Raw genomic sequence first — 18663 nt, forward strand, 5'->3', positions numbered from 1 at the left:
GGGTAATTTCTATTGAAACTGAATATTATAGGTCAATCTGGAAATTCAATCGATTGAAGGATAATTTTGTTAACTTTTAGAACGGCAGGCAGGGCATAGTCAGATAGTATAACGTGAGACAAACTTAGCTAATAAATGAAAGTAGAAGAATATTTTTGACCTTTTACCCTACTTTTTAAATAATATTTCGCTTAGTCATCTAACTTTCCAACCATATTTGCTCTTGTAATCTAAGAAATATAATATATATTTATTTATTCCTATTCTGTTAAATCTTCATATCTTATCTTAATTTTTCTATGTGGCTCATATAGTGACTTTATTTTCTATTAATTCTACTCACATATTTAAATTATTTTAATCCGCCTGTCCGAGCCGACCTATCAACTCACGATTAACAATATTTATATTTATATATTAACTGTGAGTGTATCTAATGATTTTCTAGAGAGAGAGGAGAGATTCTGAACCTTTTTTCTTCGAGAGAGACTTAGAGCCTGTTTGGATGGGCTTATGTCTGTTTGCAGCTTATAAGCTAAAAAAAATAAGTTGGGGTAGTCTAACTTATTTTTTTTAGCTTATAAGCTGTTTCAGCTTATAAGCTGCTTTAGATAAGCTAAGTCAAATGGGCCCAATTATTTTTTTGAGCTTATTTTAAGCACAAAATGACTTTAAGCTGGTCAGTCAAACACTCAAAAAAGCTGAAAACAGCTTATAAGCAACTTATAAACCAATCCAAACGGGCTCTTAAAATGAAGCCTTTTTAGCATATTGCTTTTTGATTGCATTCATTCCACTGGGGGAATTAATTCTCTGCATGCGCCCACACAATATGGATCTTGATATAGATTTGTTACAAAAGTAGTCTATATTGATGGTGTAAATAATTTTTATATAATTTTATATCTGTATATGTTTTGGTTTAACTTAATATTGCAAGGTACTTTTTCTTTTCTTTTTTTGTTATCAACTTTTACTTGTCATTGATTTTGACTCTTCAATCCAAGAAAAGAAGATTGTGTGTGAATCGATTTGAAAAATACAAACTTGATATTATCTTTTTTTTTTTTTCATATTTGAATGTCTTTCATGGATCTCTTGGTTGGAGAAATCAAAATAAGAGGCTCAAATCATTTCTTCTGACTTTTTTTCAAATTCAATATATTTGTTGATTGTATATTTGTCGAGTTGATTGGCATCATTCGTTCTTTTATGTGCTTTCATTTTTATCCACCGCCAAAAAAATATACACTACCTCAACTATTCAAGTAAGAAAAGGAAACAACTAATAGTTGATGTGTTTTTTGATAAATAGTTGGTGATTGTTCAGATAAAAAACTCACGAAAAAATAATAGTTCAGGTGTGTTTTTAATCTTTAACTCATAAATGTAAGTTCATAATTAAATTGTCGATGTGCCTTTTCGGTTAAAGATGAATGGGGCAGAACTGTGAGGCTCGAAAAGTTTATCAAAGTGAACAACATCTTAAGTCTTAACAGTGAAACTTGAACCACTATATTAACCGTATAAAAAAAAAATTGTTAAATTGTCACATCAATTTGACCCAAATCTGGCTACATTTATGTAAAAATCACCATAACCTCTATTGTACAATTTTAAATTAAGATAAAATTTGAGAAGAAAAGATAGAAATGACATTAAGTAAGTATAAATTATTAAATTTGACCTAAATAGTCATATGAATTTACCCCATTTGAGTCATTGTGGCCAAAATAGTGTGACAAAAAATCCTTATTATAAAAAAAAAAATACATTAACTATTTTTTTTCCTACTTGGGGAAAGATAATAATAAATAACTCACATGCCGTCCTTTAATTTGTTAGAACACTGATAACACCATATAATAAATGAACTGAAGAAAAGGTTGAAATGAGACTGCCCTAATTTGAATGCAGCCAACTTCATGTTTTTCCTCTTTTTTTTTTCTTTTTTTTTTTGCTGGTATATAATTTTTTTGATGACAAGGGAACCCACGATCACGCACGGGGTAAACTTCGCTCCTGTGCAATAGCCCCCAAACCACACAGGAGAGGTAACTCGCACTAAGTAAGCCCCATGCGACGAGCTCGATCCAAAAGGCAAATCCCTATTGCCATAGGCAGGGAGTTTCAAACCTAAGACCTCCATCGTGAAAGTTTTTTTTTGTATATATTCTTCAAATTTTTCCAATTTGTTTGTTTCATAAAAGAGATATATGCTAACAATATTATCAATGTAAATTTATTGGTTATAAACTTATAATATAGGTTACCACAACTATCAAGTTCGATAAACGTAAAAAAAAAAAAAAAAAAAAAAAAAAGTTGTATTTTTGTACATCTATAATATGTTTGCGAGTTCTTTATTGTTTTATCAATTCATACTTATTAGAGGCAATTACATGATGTTAAATTTCAAATAATATAATAGTGTAACATTTTTATATTATCTTGTAAAAAAATTAAATTCTACGCTTAGTCTTAATTGGAGTGGGTGTTGAGGGTCCAAAAGTTGGCCACATGTTTCACACGTGTAGTATCAAAAACAAACATATGATGCGTATATCAATTCAAATGGTCTAAGTTGACTTTGAGTTTAAAATTTAGTGGTCAGTATCTACATGAGGGCAGCATATTATTTCACCTACTTTTGGATAGGATTAATAGATAGTTCTATCAATTTTTTTCAATATTTAGCACTTGGTTTTCTAAAAGTACCTAACTTTATCTAAATAAAGAAAATTATCGAAGAGCCAACACAATTCTCAATTAATTTTTTTTTTTGGCCCTTTCCCAATCGAAGCAACTCAAAAGTGTTTATTCCTCCCAATACCATATGTTCTATCAATTTTTTTCAATATTTAGCATTTGGTTTTCCAAAAGTACCTAACTTTATCTAAATAAAGAAAATTAACGAAGAGCCAACACAATTCTCAATTACTTTTTTTTTTTTTGGCCCTTTCCCAATCTAAGCAACTCAAAAGTGTTTATTCTTCCCAATACCATATGACTTTTCCTCAAACGATCAACAAAATAACGAGTATATAATATACCTCAAACTTGGTAAACATCAAACTTTCTAAACACCTCCATTTTTTAGGATGGTGGTTCGAACTAGCTTTTTGTGCCCATTAATTTCACTGACTATCTACGATCTTTCACCAGCACAATTAATTATTCCACTGGATAACTACTATCTCCCATCAATGCAATGAGGTTACTTTGTCATCAAGGCTAAGGCATATGGGAAGACCAACTTATGAGCACCTTGGCTATTCCACTGTATATTTACTACCCCCGACCAATGCATATATCAATCTACTCTACCACTAAAGGTTAGGTAGATGGAAGAAAGCAGCCTGGCATTTTTGCTCCTAAATGTGAACCCTTATCCCCCAAGTTTTCACCCCCTTAGTACTTTTTTCATAAGCACGGTCATGTCTTATCCCCGTATAGTGACCGTTTTCATGTTTTCTCCTAATTTTATCGTTTCAAGATCGTTGACCGTTACGCCACACCCTTAATTGTCGGGTTCACCACCTTAAAATATTGTAGGAGTGTCCTCCGACCAAACAAATAATACATGTCTCAGCATGTTTGGCTAAGATGCAATTTAAAAGTTTCTTATCCACCAAGAGCAATTTTGCATTTAGTGCATGAAAAAACCAGTCACCCACAACTGGATAATAGAGTTTGCATAAATTATCTACCAACACTACAAATCTCTTGAGCATCCATGATTAGATTATTTGATACTAAGTTTTGAAACAAATGGATCTGAGTAATCAACTATCCTGGTCCACATTCTTCATCTCTTTACACTTCTTGACACTAGGACAAGGACTATGAAAGAAAACCACAATGCATGAAAAAATATGATAGCCGCTAAGGCTAGTGGAGGCGCGCACGAGCTAGTCTGGACAACACCGTTGCAAAAATTAAAAAGAAAATGACATTGTAGTCGGGTTCTCCGAGTCAAGCTGGTCTAGATATTACTGTTATTACAAAAAAGGGATGACAATCACCAACGCTAGCCGAGGTGCGCAAGTTGGCCTGGACACCATTGTTATAATAATTAAAAAAAATGACAACAACTGAGGCTTATATATCCAAGACTCCAGTATTCAAACTTCCAGTGAGCAATGCAATACAATACCTTAAAACCTCAAATTATTCCAGATAACAAGTTGTCATCACAAGTTCTTGAAAGCCGACTCATGAGTTGGTTTCTGTGGGGTAAGTTTTGCCAATAGCGCCTTGTTGTGACAATGCTCAGCATCAACAAAATAGAAGTTTCCGTTAGCCTTGAATGTTACAAAAGGTCTATTGGTCTCGGCTGGCTTGATATCTGCAAACTTAATCGTCTTTGGAATAAAAGTTGCCAGCCAAGACATCATCTCCACTTCGAAAGAATCTGAACCTGGCTTCCATCTCAGTTTGTGAATATAAGGACTCACGAACCAGTGAAGCGCACCAGTAGTAGAAGCACTTAAGAATATAACGGTAGATGCAACTGCTCCCTTTAGTATCACATTGGAATCAGTAGACGTCATGAAGGTTATGACAGGGCCTAAAGATACAGAGAGGCAACAGGTTGAAAGGGACAGAAGCTTCACTTTCTTTATAGTGCTTGAGATAGGACCATAGTAGACAACTCCGCCATCCTTTTCGTCATTTCCTGCTTCTCCTCCTTTACGTGGCCCTATGCTGATCTTGTTGTCATCTTGTGCTGTTGCGGACTGTGATAGCCACCTTTTATGGATAGCAGCTAGCTGAGACACACGACTAGTGTCAGTTTTGGTACCACCAATAAGCGGCCGAGTTCCATAACTAGCCAGATGACCACCTGAAAAGATAACGGGTAGGGGTGGCAAAATTAGCCCATGAAAACATGACCTGCCCAAGTTGATATGTAGCCAAAATTGACCCAAGAGAAATCTGGTCAAAATATTTTTCAAAAAGCATTTTTTATTTGATATGTTGTATATAGCCATAATAAAGAAAAAAATAGTTTTATTAAGTACTAAAGAATTATAAAAACAAATAAATCAAAAGCTTAATAAGAATTAGGCAGAAATGGATGGAACGCTGCAGCTAAGGTTTACGAAAATAGACAGTTAACGATTTGATCCGAAAATTTGACAGAACTTGGTCAAAATTTGATATTCTAACATAAACAGAGAAGCTGAAAAAAGAATTTCACGAAGGAGTGTGATGAAAGAAGTGGAGAAAGGACAGAAAGAAAAGAGTAAAGTCCAGCATTTGACAACCTTGTACGCAGAAAATTTTGCTTAGGAAGGACTGAAAATCTACAATGATAAACTTCAATAAAGCAGAAATTCCATTTAAAGCTATTTCAAGTTTCACCTCAAAGGAAAAAAAAAATCACCTCAAAGCATTACGCTTTCCTTTCTGCAAATATGTCTCTTGAGAAACTTAGGGTCAAAATCGAATAACATCACGTAATACTAATGATCCGTCCCAATTCCCAAATCCTAAAAATACGGAAGTAAAATACTTTTATCATTTATTATTAAAGCAGAAACTGGAGTCATCAAACCATTTTTAATGGGATGGTACAAAAAGATAAAGGAGTAGGTTGTAGCCTTGCTCGGTAGATACGGTAATAAAAAGTTGTTACATTCTTTCTTCAAAAACCTTAGAGCTATAAACCCCAATAAGTTCATCTGTATTCAGAGGCGGATGCAGAAATTGGTGTCATCAAACCATTTTTATTGGAACGACATGAAAAGATACAGTAATGGTAGCTTCATTCAGTAGATACAGTAAAAAAAAGTTGTTATATTCTCTCCTCCAAAACAATAGAGCTATAAACCCCAATGATTTCATATATGCTCAGGGGAAGATAAAGAAGGTAAGTTATGGGTTCATCTGATTCAGTAGATTTTGTTCGGACCCTGTATATGTGTTTGAGAATTCACCTAAATAAGTACAAATAATTGAACTCAAAAACAATAAAGTTCAAATCCTGAATCCGCCTCTCTGACTATGCTAATGTAAACATGCATAATTCCTGCCTACTAAATTAAGCAATCCGTTTCTTCCATATGAACATCAATCAAAATAAGATGATCAAAGCTGGCACTCTTCAGACCTCATTGTGATATTCCAATTCAGAGGCCAATCCATGGGTTCAGAGTACTACCATATCCACTAATCCTTGGTCACAATGAGTTGGGACTTAATATAAAAATACATTTTTGAAACTTCTTAACTAATATAGGCACATATATAAGTCGAGTTGAATACAATGGTTAAAGTCGGGGGCGGAGCTACGATTCCTCTCATTAGTTCGTTCGGCAGAACCCAATAGCTTCAGCCCAGAATACATATACTGTATTTGTGTTAAAAGATTCACCTAATATGTATAAATAATTTATTCAAGAACCCAATAAACTGCCTTTTCTAGAATCTATAGCTCATACACTCAAAATCTTAGCTCTGCCTCTACTGATTGTGCCCCTTGTTTCCATTTGACACATAGGGTGTGTTTGGTATGGATCCAATTTTCCCATGTTTGGTTGGTCAATATGTTTTGAAAAATATTACTTCTAGGAAAATAAGTTCCTTAGAAATGAGGACAATGATTTCCCTAATGGAAGGAGGGAAAACAAGTTCCGTTAATGACATTCCAAGTTCATTGTTTTCTCCCCGCCCACCCAACGGCCCAAACCCCCACCTCTTGACCATCCCACCCACCCGCCACCCCCGAAACCCCACTCGCACCCTCATAGTGTTCTGCTACATTGCATATAAATGTTTATGGAATAATATTTTTCTGCTTATTTACCAAACACATTTACTTGAGCCGAGGATCTTTCGGAAACAGTCTCTCTATCTCCACGAGGTAGGGGTAAGGTCTGCGTACATTCTGCCCTCCCCAGGCCCCACTTGTGGGAATACACTGGTTATGTTGTTGTTGTTGTATTTACCAAACACTAGAAAATAGGTAAGAAACCCACTTGTTTTTCAAGAGAACATTTTCCTTCATACCAAACACACCCATAGGGTCAAATTCTCTGAGAGAAAAAAAATAGCATACAATTATCCATACACATTTTTCTACAAGATTAACAGAAGGGCGTTGCTTTCATTTTCCTCCAAGTGACAGTGTTTTACTAGATTGCATACAAATGTTTATGGGATAATATCTTTTTGCTTCTTTACCAAACACTAGAAAATAAGGAAGAAACTCCACTTGTTTTTCAAGAAAACATTTTCCTTCATACCAAACACACCCATAGGGTCAACAAGATTAACAGCAGGGTGTTACTTGCTTTCATTTTCTTTACAAGTGACCGACTATTCACATAGATACAGAAAACAATTGAAATAGGAGGGTCAAATATACAGAAATTAAATTGGCAAGAAAACTAGGTCGAGGATTAAGTTTGAACACAACAACAACAACATACCCAATGTAATCCCACAAAGTGGGGTTTGCGGAGGGTAAAGTGTACGCAGACCTTACCCCTACCTTGGGGAGGAGATAGAGAGGTTGTTTCCGATAGACCCTCGGCACAAGGACAAACAATTCAAAGCGGGATGAAAAGTCATGGCAATAATTTTTTTTTTCTTATTTACCAAACACTAGAAATAAGTAAGACACCCGCTTGTTTTTCAAGAAAACATTTTCCTTCATACCAAACACACCCATAAGGTTAAATCCTCTGAGAAAGAAAAAAAATAGCATACAATTATCTCTACACATTTTTTCAACAAGATTAACAGAAGGGTGTTACTTTCTTTCATTTTCTTTACAAGTGACCAACTATTCATATAGATACAGAAAACAATTGAAATAGGAGGCGCAAATATAAAGAAATGAAGTTGGCAAGAAAGCTAGGTCGAGGATTAAATTTGAACACAACAATAACAACAATACCCAGTGTAATCCCACAAAGTGGGGTTTGGGGAGGGCAAAGTACCCCTACCTTGGGAAGGAGGTAGAGAGGTTGTTTCCGATAGATCCTCGGCACAAGGACAAGCAATTCAAAGCAGCATGAAAAGTCATAGCAACATACTATAAATGCATATAAATGTTTATGGGATATATATATATATATTTGCTTATTTACCAGACACATCAGGCACAAGGACAAGCAATTCAAAGCAGTATGAAAATTCATGACAACATACTATAAATGCGTATAAATGTTTATGGGATATATATATATATTTGCTAATTTACCAAACACTAGAAAATAAGTAAGAACCCCACTTATTTTATAAGAAAACATTTTCCTTCATACCAAACACACCCATAGGGTCAAATCCTCCGAGAGAGAGAGAGAGAGAAAAAAAAAACACCATACAATTATCTACACATTTTCTTGTCCTTCGATGTCTGTTATTATTTACTGTCTCTTGTTCTTCACTTAGCATACTGTTTTGTCGTAGTTATTGTCCCTTTTTCTTATTTGACCTTCTTTGTTATTGCTTTATTCTGAGTAAAGACTCTACCCTCCCAAGACCCCATTTTGTGGGATTACACTGGCTATGTTATTGTTGTCGTTATCTGCACATTTTTTTTTTTTTACAAGATTAACAGAAGGGTGTTACTTGTTTTCATTTACTTTCCAAGTGACCAACTATTCATATAGATACACAGAAAAACAATTGAAATAAGAGAGGCAAATGTAAAGAAATGAAACTGGAAAGAAAACTAGTACAAGAATTAAATTTATACACAAACCTGAATGAAAATTGGTGGATTTTAGATGATTAGCTTGAGATTGAACCAAGTGAAAAAGGGTTCTTCTTGCCATTGTAAACTTTGAGATGCAAAACCCAAAACCCACAACTGAGATCTTGTTTTACATAAAGGGTTTTGCGTTTATTCGTTAGATAGGAACTGATTGTTAGAGTTATAAAGAAATTATTTGTGAGAGAGGAAATGTATTGGGCATTTGGTCTAGTGGTATGATTCTCGCTTAGGGTGCGAGAGGTCCCGAGTTCAATTCTCGGAATGCCCCTTTTTGTTTTTTCTTTTTCTATTTTGGTTTACACCTTTGATATTTAAAGGCCAAATTCATTGGCGACCCGTTCTGGTCGTCAAGATTTTTTACTTAGACACCTCAATTAAACTTTGTTTCATTTAGACACCTGAGGTGGACTCTTACTGTGTTATTTAAACACTTTTCGCTGACTTGATAAGTTGTGTGGATTTCACACCAAACAGGCGCGTGAAAAGGTCAAAAATCATATTTTTTTTCTTTTTTCTATCATCATCGATTTTACCGCCACCGCTATCACTACCGGAAAAAAAAATCAGTTACATTTTTAATTCAACTCAAGTTCTTACTTTCTCTCCTAGTAAAAAGAAAAGAAAAAAAATCAAAGGAACTCATCAAAACACATTTAAAGGGTTCTTTAGAAAGCTTGAAGGTTTAAAATGGATTACTTTATTTGATGAAAATTTTGAAACATTAATATTGGGGTTGTCTTCGGGGCTTCGTGGGGAATCTTTAGCAGAAGTTATACAAATTTGGAGGAGTTTTTCTTAAAATTTTGGATTAAAATCGTGGTTGGAACAAGAACACATATGAAAATGGTGAAGAACTCCAACAACATGATTTCAAAAAAAATCTTTTGTTAGTAAATGTGTTTTTTTTTTGTGTGTGTGTGTGTTAATAATGTGTAGGGTTTAGAAAATAATTTTTTTTTAAATCTTTTTTGAAATATTAGTTTTACTCAAAATTTATTTTTTATATTATTATGGGATCAAATGACACATGTCATAATTTAATTTGTCATTTTGTCATGTCATCGGCGAGTGTGTTACACACACATTACATATTTGGCTGATTCAGCGAAAAGTGTTTAAATAGCACAGTCAAATCCTTCCCCGTGTGTCTAAATGGAATAAAGCTTAGTTGAGGTGTCTAAGTGGAAGATCTTGACGACCACAAGGGGCCGCCGATGGGTTTGGCCATATTTAAAACCAGAGATAATCGTCAAAAGCACATCTTAAGTATCACTTACTTGTGAGTTTCCTACCTGAACTATCAAGTTTTTGTTTTTCCTACATGAACTATCACCACCTATGTATTAAAACACACTTCAACTAGTATCTTCGTGTTATATCCCGTGTTTTCACACCTTTGGAAAATTGGAAATAATTTGGACTTGTATGAAATAAGGTCATAATTGAATTTATGTAACCCTTGAGTTGTTATGAAAGAATATTAATATGGAAGTGTCGAGGAACGCTAAGGGTAAATTTGGGATTTCGAAAATTAGTTTCGGGAATTACAAAACGGGAATTATAATCAATTGGGCCCAAATAATTGAAGGAAAAATTTGGGCCCAACTCAAATGGGGTGGCCGGCCAACATACTTGGCCCAAACCCAAGTCACATGGTAACCATGTGACAAATTAATTAAGGGTACGGGAGGCCGATATTCCTAAGACAGCATTCCGGACCAGATATGGGCATTATGAATTCAGAGTTATGTCTTTTGGGCTGACTAATGCTCCTGCGGTATTCATGGATCTAATGAACCGGGTATTCAGGCCATTCTTGGATATGTTCGTAATTGTATTTATCGATGACATTCTGGTCTATTCTCGGTCCGAGGCAGAGCACGCAGATCATCTGAGAGCGGTATTGGGGGTACTTCGGCATCAGGAATTATATGCAAAATTTTCTAAATGTGAATTCTGGCTGGCTTCAGTGGCATTTCTGGGCCATATTATTGCAGCTGATGGTGTCCGGGTGGATACACAGAAGATTGATGCCGTGAAAAATTGGCCCAGACCCACGACGCCCACAGAGGTACGTAGTTTCCTGGGGTTAGCAGGCTATTACAGAAGGTTGGTGGAAAAATTTGCTTCGATTTCAGCGCCTTTGACAAGGCTAACTCAGAAGGGAGCCAAGTTCCAGTGGACTGATGCTTGTGAACGAAGCTTCCAGTTGCTGAAAGAGAAGCTGACCATAGCCCCAGTTCTGACTCTTCCAGAGGGACCCGATGGATATGTTATTTATTGCGACGCTTCTGGCGTGGGATTGGGCTGTGTATTGATGCAGCACGGCAGAGTTATAGCTTATGCTTCTCGGCAATTGAAAAAGCATGAAAAGAATTACCCTACTCACGATCTGGAGCTTGCAGCAGTGATCCATGCCCTGAAGATATGGAGACATTATTTATATGGCGTTCATGTTGATATCTATACATATCATAAGAGTCTCCAGTATATTTTCAGACAGAAAGAGCTTAATTTGCGGCAGCGGAGGTGGCTGGAGCTCCTGAAAGACTATGATGTGGATATTCTGTATCATCCGGGCAAGGCTAATGTTGTTGCAGATGCGCTTAGCCGGAAATCTATGGGCAGCCTGGTAGATTTACAGCCAGACAGGAGAGAGATAGTACGTGACATTCATCAGTTGGCTAATCTTGGGGTTCGTCTGGCCGATTCTGGAGGTACACGGATTTCTGTCCGAGGAGTTTCTGAATCTTCTATTAAGGAAGATATCAAACGGCATCAATATGAAGATCCTGGTTTGGCACAATACAGAGACACAGCCTATGATAAGGAGAAGACTCTGTTCGAGTTCACTCCGGACGGGACTTTATTATTCAGGGGCAGGTTGTGTGTACCTGACATTGCAGGTCTTCGGCAGCAGGTTATGAGCGAGGCACATTATGCTCGCTATTCGGTCCATCCTGGGTCTACGAAGATGTATCATGATCTCCGATGCTTATACTGGTGGGATGGCATGAAACGGGACATCGCAGAGTTCGTCGCCTAGTGTCCCAATTGTCAGCAGGTCAAGATTGAACACCAGAAGCCGGGTGGACTGTTGCAGGAAATGGAAATTCCGACGTGGAAGTGGGAGATCATTAATATGGACTTCATTACAGGGTTGCCTCGCACTCCACGGAAGTATGATTCCATCTGGGTTATTGTTGATAGGCTGACAAAATCAGCCCATTTTCTCCCCGTCAGGACTACTTATTCCGCCGAGGATTATGCCAGGCTTTATATTAAAGAAATAGTGAAGCTTCATGGAGTTCCTATATCTATTATCACTGACAGAGGTGCTCAGTTCACGGCGAACTTCTGGAGATCTTTTCAGGAAGGATTAGGGACTCAGCTGAGCCTGAGCACAGCTTTCCATCCTCAGAGTGACGGACAGGCTGAGCGCACTATCCAGACGCTTGAAGATATGTTGCGAGCCTGTGTTATTGATTTCAGAGGTAGCTGGGAGGATCACTTGCCATTGATTGAATTTTCTTATAATAACAGCTACCACTCCAGCATCCAGATGGCTCCGTACGAGGCTTTATATGGTAGGAAATGCAGGTCACCTATTGGCTGGTTTGATATTGGCGAGACAGAATTAATCGGCCCAGATATGATCCAGCAGGCAGTTGATAAGGTGAAACTTATCCGGGAGCGACTACTAGCAGCCTAGAGTCGACAGAAATCATACGCTGATAAACGACGTCGTCCTTTGGAATTCCAGGTTGGTGATTGGGTATTTCTGAAGGTATTGCCTATGAAAGGCGTAATGCGGTTCGGCAGAAAGGGCAAGCTTAGTCCGCGTTATATTGGGCCTTATCTGATTGTGCGGAAGATTGGAAATGTCGCATATGAGTTAGATCTGCCATCTGATTTGGAAGCGGTACATCCGGTATTCCATGTGTCTATGCTCCGCAAATGCATTGGTGATCCCTCCAGAATATTTCCTGCGGATGATATTCAGGTGACGGAGCAGTTATCTTATGAGGAGCAGCCCGTAGCTATTTTGGACCGTCAGGTACGGAGGCTCCGTAATAAGGATGTAGCCTCTGTTAAGGTACTGTGGCGGAACGAGAATAGGGAGGAAATGACCTGGGAGTCCGAGGAAGAAATTAAGAAGAAATATCCTCATCTGTTCCCTGTGCCCACATGTAACCTTGAATCCCTACTTAATTTCATTTCAATACCAATCATATGGCATAGGTGTTGTTTGTAACCATGAACTCCCCCAAAGTGTTTTCAAACCCTATAAGATTAGTTTTACATTCGAGGACGAATGTTCTAAAGGGGGGGAGGATGTTATATCCCGTGTTTTCACACCTTTGGAAAATTGGAAATAATTTGGACTTGTATGAAATAAGGTCATAATTGAATTTATGTAACCCTTGAGTTGTTATGAAAGAATATTAATATGGAAGTGTCGAGGAACGCTAAGGGCAAATTTGGAATTTCGAAAATTAGTTTCGGGAATTACAAAACGGGAATTATAATCAATTGGGCCCAAATAATTGAAGGAAAAATTTGGGCCCAACTCAAATGGGGTGGCCGGCCAACATACTTGGCCCAAACCCAAGTCACATGGTAACCATGTGACAAATTAATTAAGGGACCATTATATGCATTAGAAAGTCAAGAAAAATTAGAAGAGAAAGAACAAGCAAAGAGAGAGCAAGAAAAAATGGGGTTTCGGGTTTGGTAGTGGAAAATCACCATAAAAAATCTCCCTCTAAAAATTAATTTTTTGTTGAACTCCTACTAATTCAAGGTCCCTTTTCAACTTGGTGTAGTTGGTTTGGAAGAAAGAGCCCTTAGTTCATCATCTTGATCATATAACCAAGTGAAGAAGATTGAGTAAGAAGGTAAGAATTCATCCCTTATTATTGTGTTTTGGAGTCTTGTTTGTGTTGTAGTATGTAGAAATGTGTTGAGTGTATGGAGAAATGGAAGTTTGCAAAGTGGGTGTGTGTTATTAGTGTATGGTCGTGTGAATGTATATGTTGTATAGCCATAATGTGTTGAATTTGTGTTATATTCTAGTTGTGATTGTGGTGAAATGCATATTGGAAATGAAAGTGGAATGAATTGAGTTGGAGTGATAAAAAGAGCACATGGCCGTGTGGTGTGTTGGAGTTGGAATGGAAATGAATTAAGTTTTCTTAGTGTGTTAGTGTGTTATTGTGATGTTTGCAATGTAAATGAAAGTAAAACAATATGAGTTTGCTTTGAAATGGAATGTAGAAACTTATGTCGTTTTAGTATGATTTTCCGACATTAGGAAAATGAAGTTATTTGGTTGTTAGTTGTGTTATTCATTAATGAATTTGGGAGTTGGAAACATGTTATTAAAATGTATGCCAAAGATTTGATGTTTTGAACAAGTTATGACTTTGGCGGAAAGTTGTATATTGTGTATATCGTGTGTATAACTTGAGGAAAGGATATGAAATGTTTCTAAATCTATACTGTGATAACCTTGATTGATAATGAGTGTGAAATCATTGATATTAGTTTGAAAGTTAAGGTTAAAGTAAAGGTTACAACATTATGTCGGCAAGTAGAACTAGTGTTGCCATATTGTGTTTCTAATGTTGTTGTTGATGTTGATGTTGTTGCTTGGGTTGTTGTTGATGATTGTGAGCCGAGTTAAGTGCTCGGGGGTGCTATATGTATAGGGGAAGTGCTGCCGAAATTTCGGTGGACAAATAAGAGTTGAATTGAATTTGTAGCATCTATAACTTACAATTGGCAAACTTGACCATTTGCAGATTTTTGACGAAACGGGAAGTGAGTTTAGAAAGGCGTAAGGAGCTTGAAAGGTATGTAAAGCTACCCCGATCCTTCTTTTGGCATGTCTAAGTGTTTTAGGATCGGATTCGGGCCTCAAAAGACCTTCTTGGCCATCGGAATCCACAAGAGAAAATCTCAGTTTTTCCTTCAGTAGAATTGAACCATTTTGATATGCTTTTCCTGAAAGTATGTAAACTTTCTCTAAACTCCTTGAAAAGCTATAGAATGTCCGTAGAACCTTTATAGGTGACCCCATAAGCTTAAAGGGCGTAATTTGAGCCCACCACCTTGCTTGTTCCGAGGTGGGCCCGCTATTCCCGGTTTTGCCCTTAATGTACTAAAGTCCCCTTTTTGAACGATTTTTGAAAGAAACGTTTCGACTACCCTTCTAATTACCTAACTAATATGGTTTTCAATATTCCATTAAGTCTGATAAATTGTTTTGATACTCGAAACTCATTTACTATGATTCCTTCCGACTTCATCGGATCGGTTTGTCTTTGATATGCCTCATCGAGTCTATGGAAACATTTATGATATTTTACTTGCATTAGTTTCTCACGACTCTATTCGTGGATGCCCCAATGTTTCCCACACTGAGCCCGGGCCAGGATATGTTGTCAAGCGTAATCCCCTGCATTGTTCGCCGTGCCTCGATGTGAGGGGGCAGGTATATGCGTACATGGGTTTGTGGAGTATGCTGTGCCATGTACGTTTGTTCTGATATGATTTACTATAGCCATCTGATATGACATATTATGTTACGGGGTTATGCCCCTATTCTGATTCTTCTGTGTTGTGGCACCAGCGTCGGGAGGGTGGCCACGTTCTGTCTGCCGAGTCCCTTGGCAGGGGCCGGATTTGATATGACATATGTTCTGTACACACTCTGCATGTTTTGGAAATATGTATCTGATATTTTGGATTTTCCGTTTACTTTCTGTATGTTCTGCACCAGTTATGATTTTGTTTCTGCAGCTCAGGCTTTACATATTCAGTACATATTTCGTACTGACCCCCTTTCTTCGGGGGCTGCGTTTTCATGCCGCGCAGGTACCGACGACAGGTTTGCTGATCCGTCTGCTTAGGATTTCATTCTGCTATTCTTGGGGCGTTCTTTTATTCAGAGCCATCTTTTGGTATAGTCTGTCACTTCTATATATGTATATTCTTGTTCATGGGTACGGCGGGGCCCTGTCCCGTCATATGATTCTGTCGGTTTGTTAGAGGTCTGTGGACATGTTGTGGGTCGGGATCTTTCTGTACAGTTGGGTGCTTATGTTGTGTTTGGGCGATCCCATTCGTTGCGGCGGCCGGTCCGCATATATTTAAATGTTGCTTTGTTGGCCCTGTGTGGCCTTTGTTGGTATTTTCTGCGTGCAGGATATATGGGATAGTCCGTAAAACAAAGGAAACTCTGCCGAATTTTTTTCTAAAAATTAGCTAAATTTGAAATACAGCCTTGTCGGCTTCTGCCATATACTAGAATGCGTTTGAGTGCCCAGATCGGGCACTAGTCATGGCCTACGGGGTTGGGTCGTGACACTTCGGATGTGTTTTTGACCATTATCTCTTAATTTTTTGTTTAATTCCAATCAATTCCTTTAATTATCCGCGTGGAGTGCCATGACATCATTTCTTAAAAAAGTAAAAAATAAATAAAGAATATACACCACCCACCATCAGATACTAGTCGAGTGTGTTTTGATTTTGATGATAGTTTATGTAGGAAACGCAAACACCTAATAGTTCGCAAAAAAATACTCTTTAAGGTGTGTTTTTGACCATTATCTCTTAAAATTAACTAATCAAACTAATTCAGATTCGTGCAGCCGAGTGAGCTTTAACAATATTGTTAATTAAGTCTCTAATGAGTACGTTTTAGCTATTTCAGCTCCCCCGAATAGTGTCTCCTCCACAATGATAAGTGGCAAAAAGATTTACTATTTAATTCATATTTCAAAAATAAATAATTTTTGTATTCAAATTTATAGACAGGCACATATTTGTGAATATGAGGATGGTATACTAGTATTTACGAGCCCTAAATTATTAACATGCTTTTCGAGCACGTTAAAAATTCATTTCAAATTTTACTGATGTAAACACTTACAGGATCTTATGATTCATTTAAGACAAAACGTCCTGTGCCAGTAATTTGTTCATTTTTTAAAGCTCCTCACCCAAGATATTTCACTAAAAGTGAAAAGATATCATTCATCTCTGTTTGGATGGTTGTTTCTCGTGGTTCATTAATGTACAGTATGGTATGATACAGTATGGTGTTGTATTGTATTGTACTGTATTAATGAACACTATGTTTCCAAAAAAAAAAAAAACATTATGTTTGGATAGACTGTATTGTTTGTTGTGGTTTAATAATATTTGTATTGTTTGGTTTGACTGTATGGTACTGTATAATAACTTGTAAGTTTACTAAAATACCCTTAACTCTTAATTAAAAATTAGTTTAATAAAACTCAAGTAAAGTATAAAATAGGAACTTTAAAAAATAAATAGGTATTGGGTAGGGGTGGTGAAGGGGTGGGTGGTAGTGGGATGAGGGTGGGGCAGGGGCGGAGCCAGCCCTTTGGGTGTGGGTTCGGCCGAATCCAGTAGCTTTTGTCCATACCATATATTTGTATTAATTTTTTTGTCAAATATGTACAAATAATTAATTAAGAACCCAGTAACTTTAAAGAATTAAAACCCCAAACCCACACGCTTCCAATCCTAGCTCTGCCTCTGGGGTGGGGGTGAGTGGTTATGGGGGTGGGGGTGGGTGGTGGTGAGGGGTAGTGGGTGGTGGGGTGAGGGTGAGTTGTTGTGGGGTAGGGTTGGGCGGTGGTGAGGAGTAGTGGGTGGTGGTTGGGGGGGTGGAGATGGGTAGCAGGGGAGTGGGGTAGTTGGGGTGGGGTGGGGGTGAGTGGTAGGGTGGGGGTGGGGTGGATGGTGGTGGGTGGGGTATAATGGAGAAATGAAATACGTAACCACGGAAAAATCACCAAATCCGTGGTTACAAAAAATGAGACTTTTCATGGTTATATAACTATGTGATGAACTACGGGTTTACAACACCATACCACATAATTTTAAGAACAATGGAAACAAACATGATTTTATAGAAAACCATACATTAATGAACCACCGGAAACCACCATCCAAACATGCATATTATCATATTGCAGACAAATCTTCAAAACATGAAGGAAAAATGGACATTTTTTGGAAGCTCAATGCTACATCCTTCTCCTTCCTTTTATTCAAAGAATATTGTGTGTTAAAGACTGGGAAAGTACATTAAAACCCCCCTAACGTATAGCCGGATTAATTATGACGCACCCAACCTTTGCGGGCGACCTATTACCCCCCAGTCTTAATTTTTCAGTGTTTTAGTAGCATTTTTTGGCTGACGTGGCAAAAAAAAAATTGAATCTCAGTTGCACAGTGGAGAGTGTTGCACACTCTCCGCCACGTCGCTGGCACGTCACTGCCACATCACTGCCACTTTTTTTTCATTTAATAATTCAAATTAAAATAACACATTAATAATTAAATTAACACATTAAAATAACACATTAATAATTAAATTAACACATTAATAATATCTCACCCACCCCCACCCCCACCCCCACCCCCACGTCTCCGCCTGTTGCTGCTGCTGCTGGCGGCAGCGGCGTGGCGACGGTGGTGGTGGTGTGGCAGCAGTGTGGCGGCGGCGGCAGCGGTGGTTGAGGAGAAAGAGAAAAAGGAGAAAGAAGAAGAAAGAGAGGGAGGGTGGGGGTGGGTGAGATATTTTAATATAAATAAATTTTTAAAGATTAATTTTTATTAAAATATCACATTTGGTTCATTTTCACTCGCCAGTTTTCTTTTTTGCCACATCAGCCGAAAATGCTACTAAAATACTGAAAAATTAAGACTGGGGGGTAATAAGTCGCCCGCAAAGGTTGGGTGCGTCATAATTAATCCGGCTATACGTTGGGGGGGAGGGGTAATGTATTTTCCCTTAAAGACTTAGTAGGGGATTATATTACAAATATATATAAGCGAGGATGCAAAAGTTTTGTCGTCCTCACAAAACTTGTGATCCTTTGATAAAGCTACAC

At 37.5% G+C, this 18663-nt stretch overlaps 1 protein-coding gene and 1 non-coding gene across 2 annotated transcripts; one reads left to right on the forward strand and one right to left on the reverse strand.

The window, feature by feature from the left end:
- Positions 1-3929: 3929 nt before the first annotated feature.
- LOC132640023 (uncharacterized) lies at positions 3930-8875 on the reverse strand. Its single transcript, XM_060356430.1, has 2 exons — positions 8717-8875; positions 3930-4846 (listed from the first exon to the last, which is right to left on the reverse strand). Exons 1-2 carry the CDS (start codon positions 8787-8789, stop codon positions 4194-4196), a joined length of 726 nt encoding a protein of 241 aa, XP_060212413.1. The 5' UTR covers positions 8790-8875; the 3' UTR covers positions 3930-4193.
- A 49-nt stretch (positions 8876-8924) lies between these two features.
- TRNAP-AGG (transfer RNA proline (anticodon AGG)) lies at positions 8925-8996 on the forward strand. The gene has a single exon. It is a non-coding gene; the product is annotated as a tRNA-Pro (tRNA).
- The last annotated feature ends 9667 nt before the right edge of the window (positions 8997-18663 follow it).

The sequence above is a fragment of the Lycium barbarum genome, chromosome 5 (genome assembly GCF_019175385.1).
Source record: "Lycium barbarum isolate Lr01 chromosome 5, ASM1917538v2, whole genome shotgun sequence".
Classification (NCBI taxonomy): Eukaryota; Viridiplantae; Streptophyta; class Magnoliopsida; order Solanales; family Solanaceae; genus Lycium; species Lycium barbarum.

Coding starts and splice junctions, on each gene's coding strand:
- LOC132640023 (XM_060356430.1), bottom strand. CDS start 8,789: ATGGCAAGAAGAACCCTTTTTCACTTGGTTCAATCTCAAGCTAATCAT. Junction 4,847..8,716: donor ATCCACCAATTTTCATTCAG/GTTTGTGTATAA, acceptor TTATCTTTTCAG/GTGGTCATCTGGCTAGTTAT.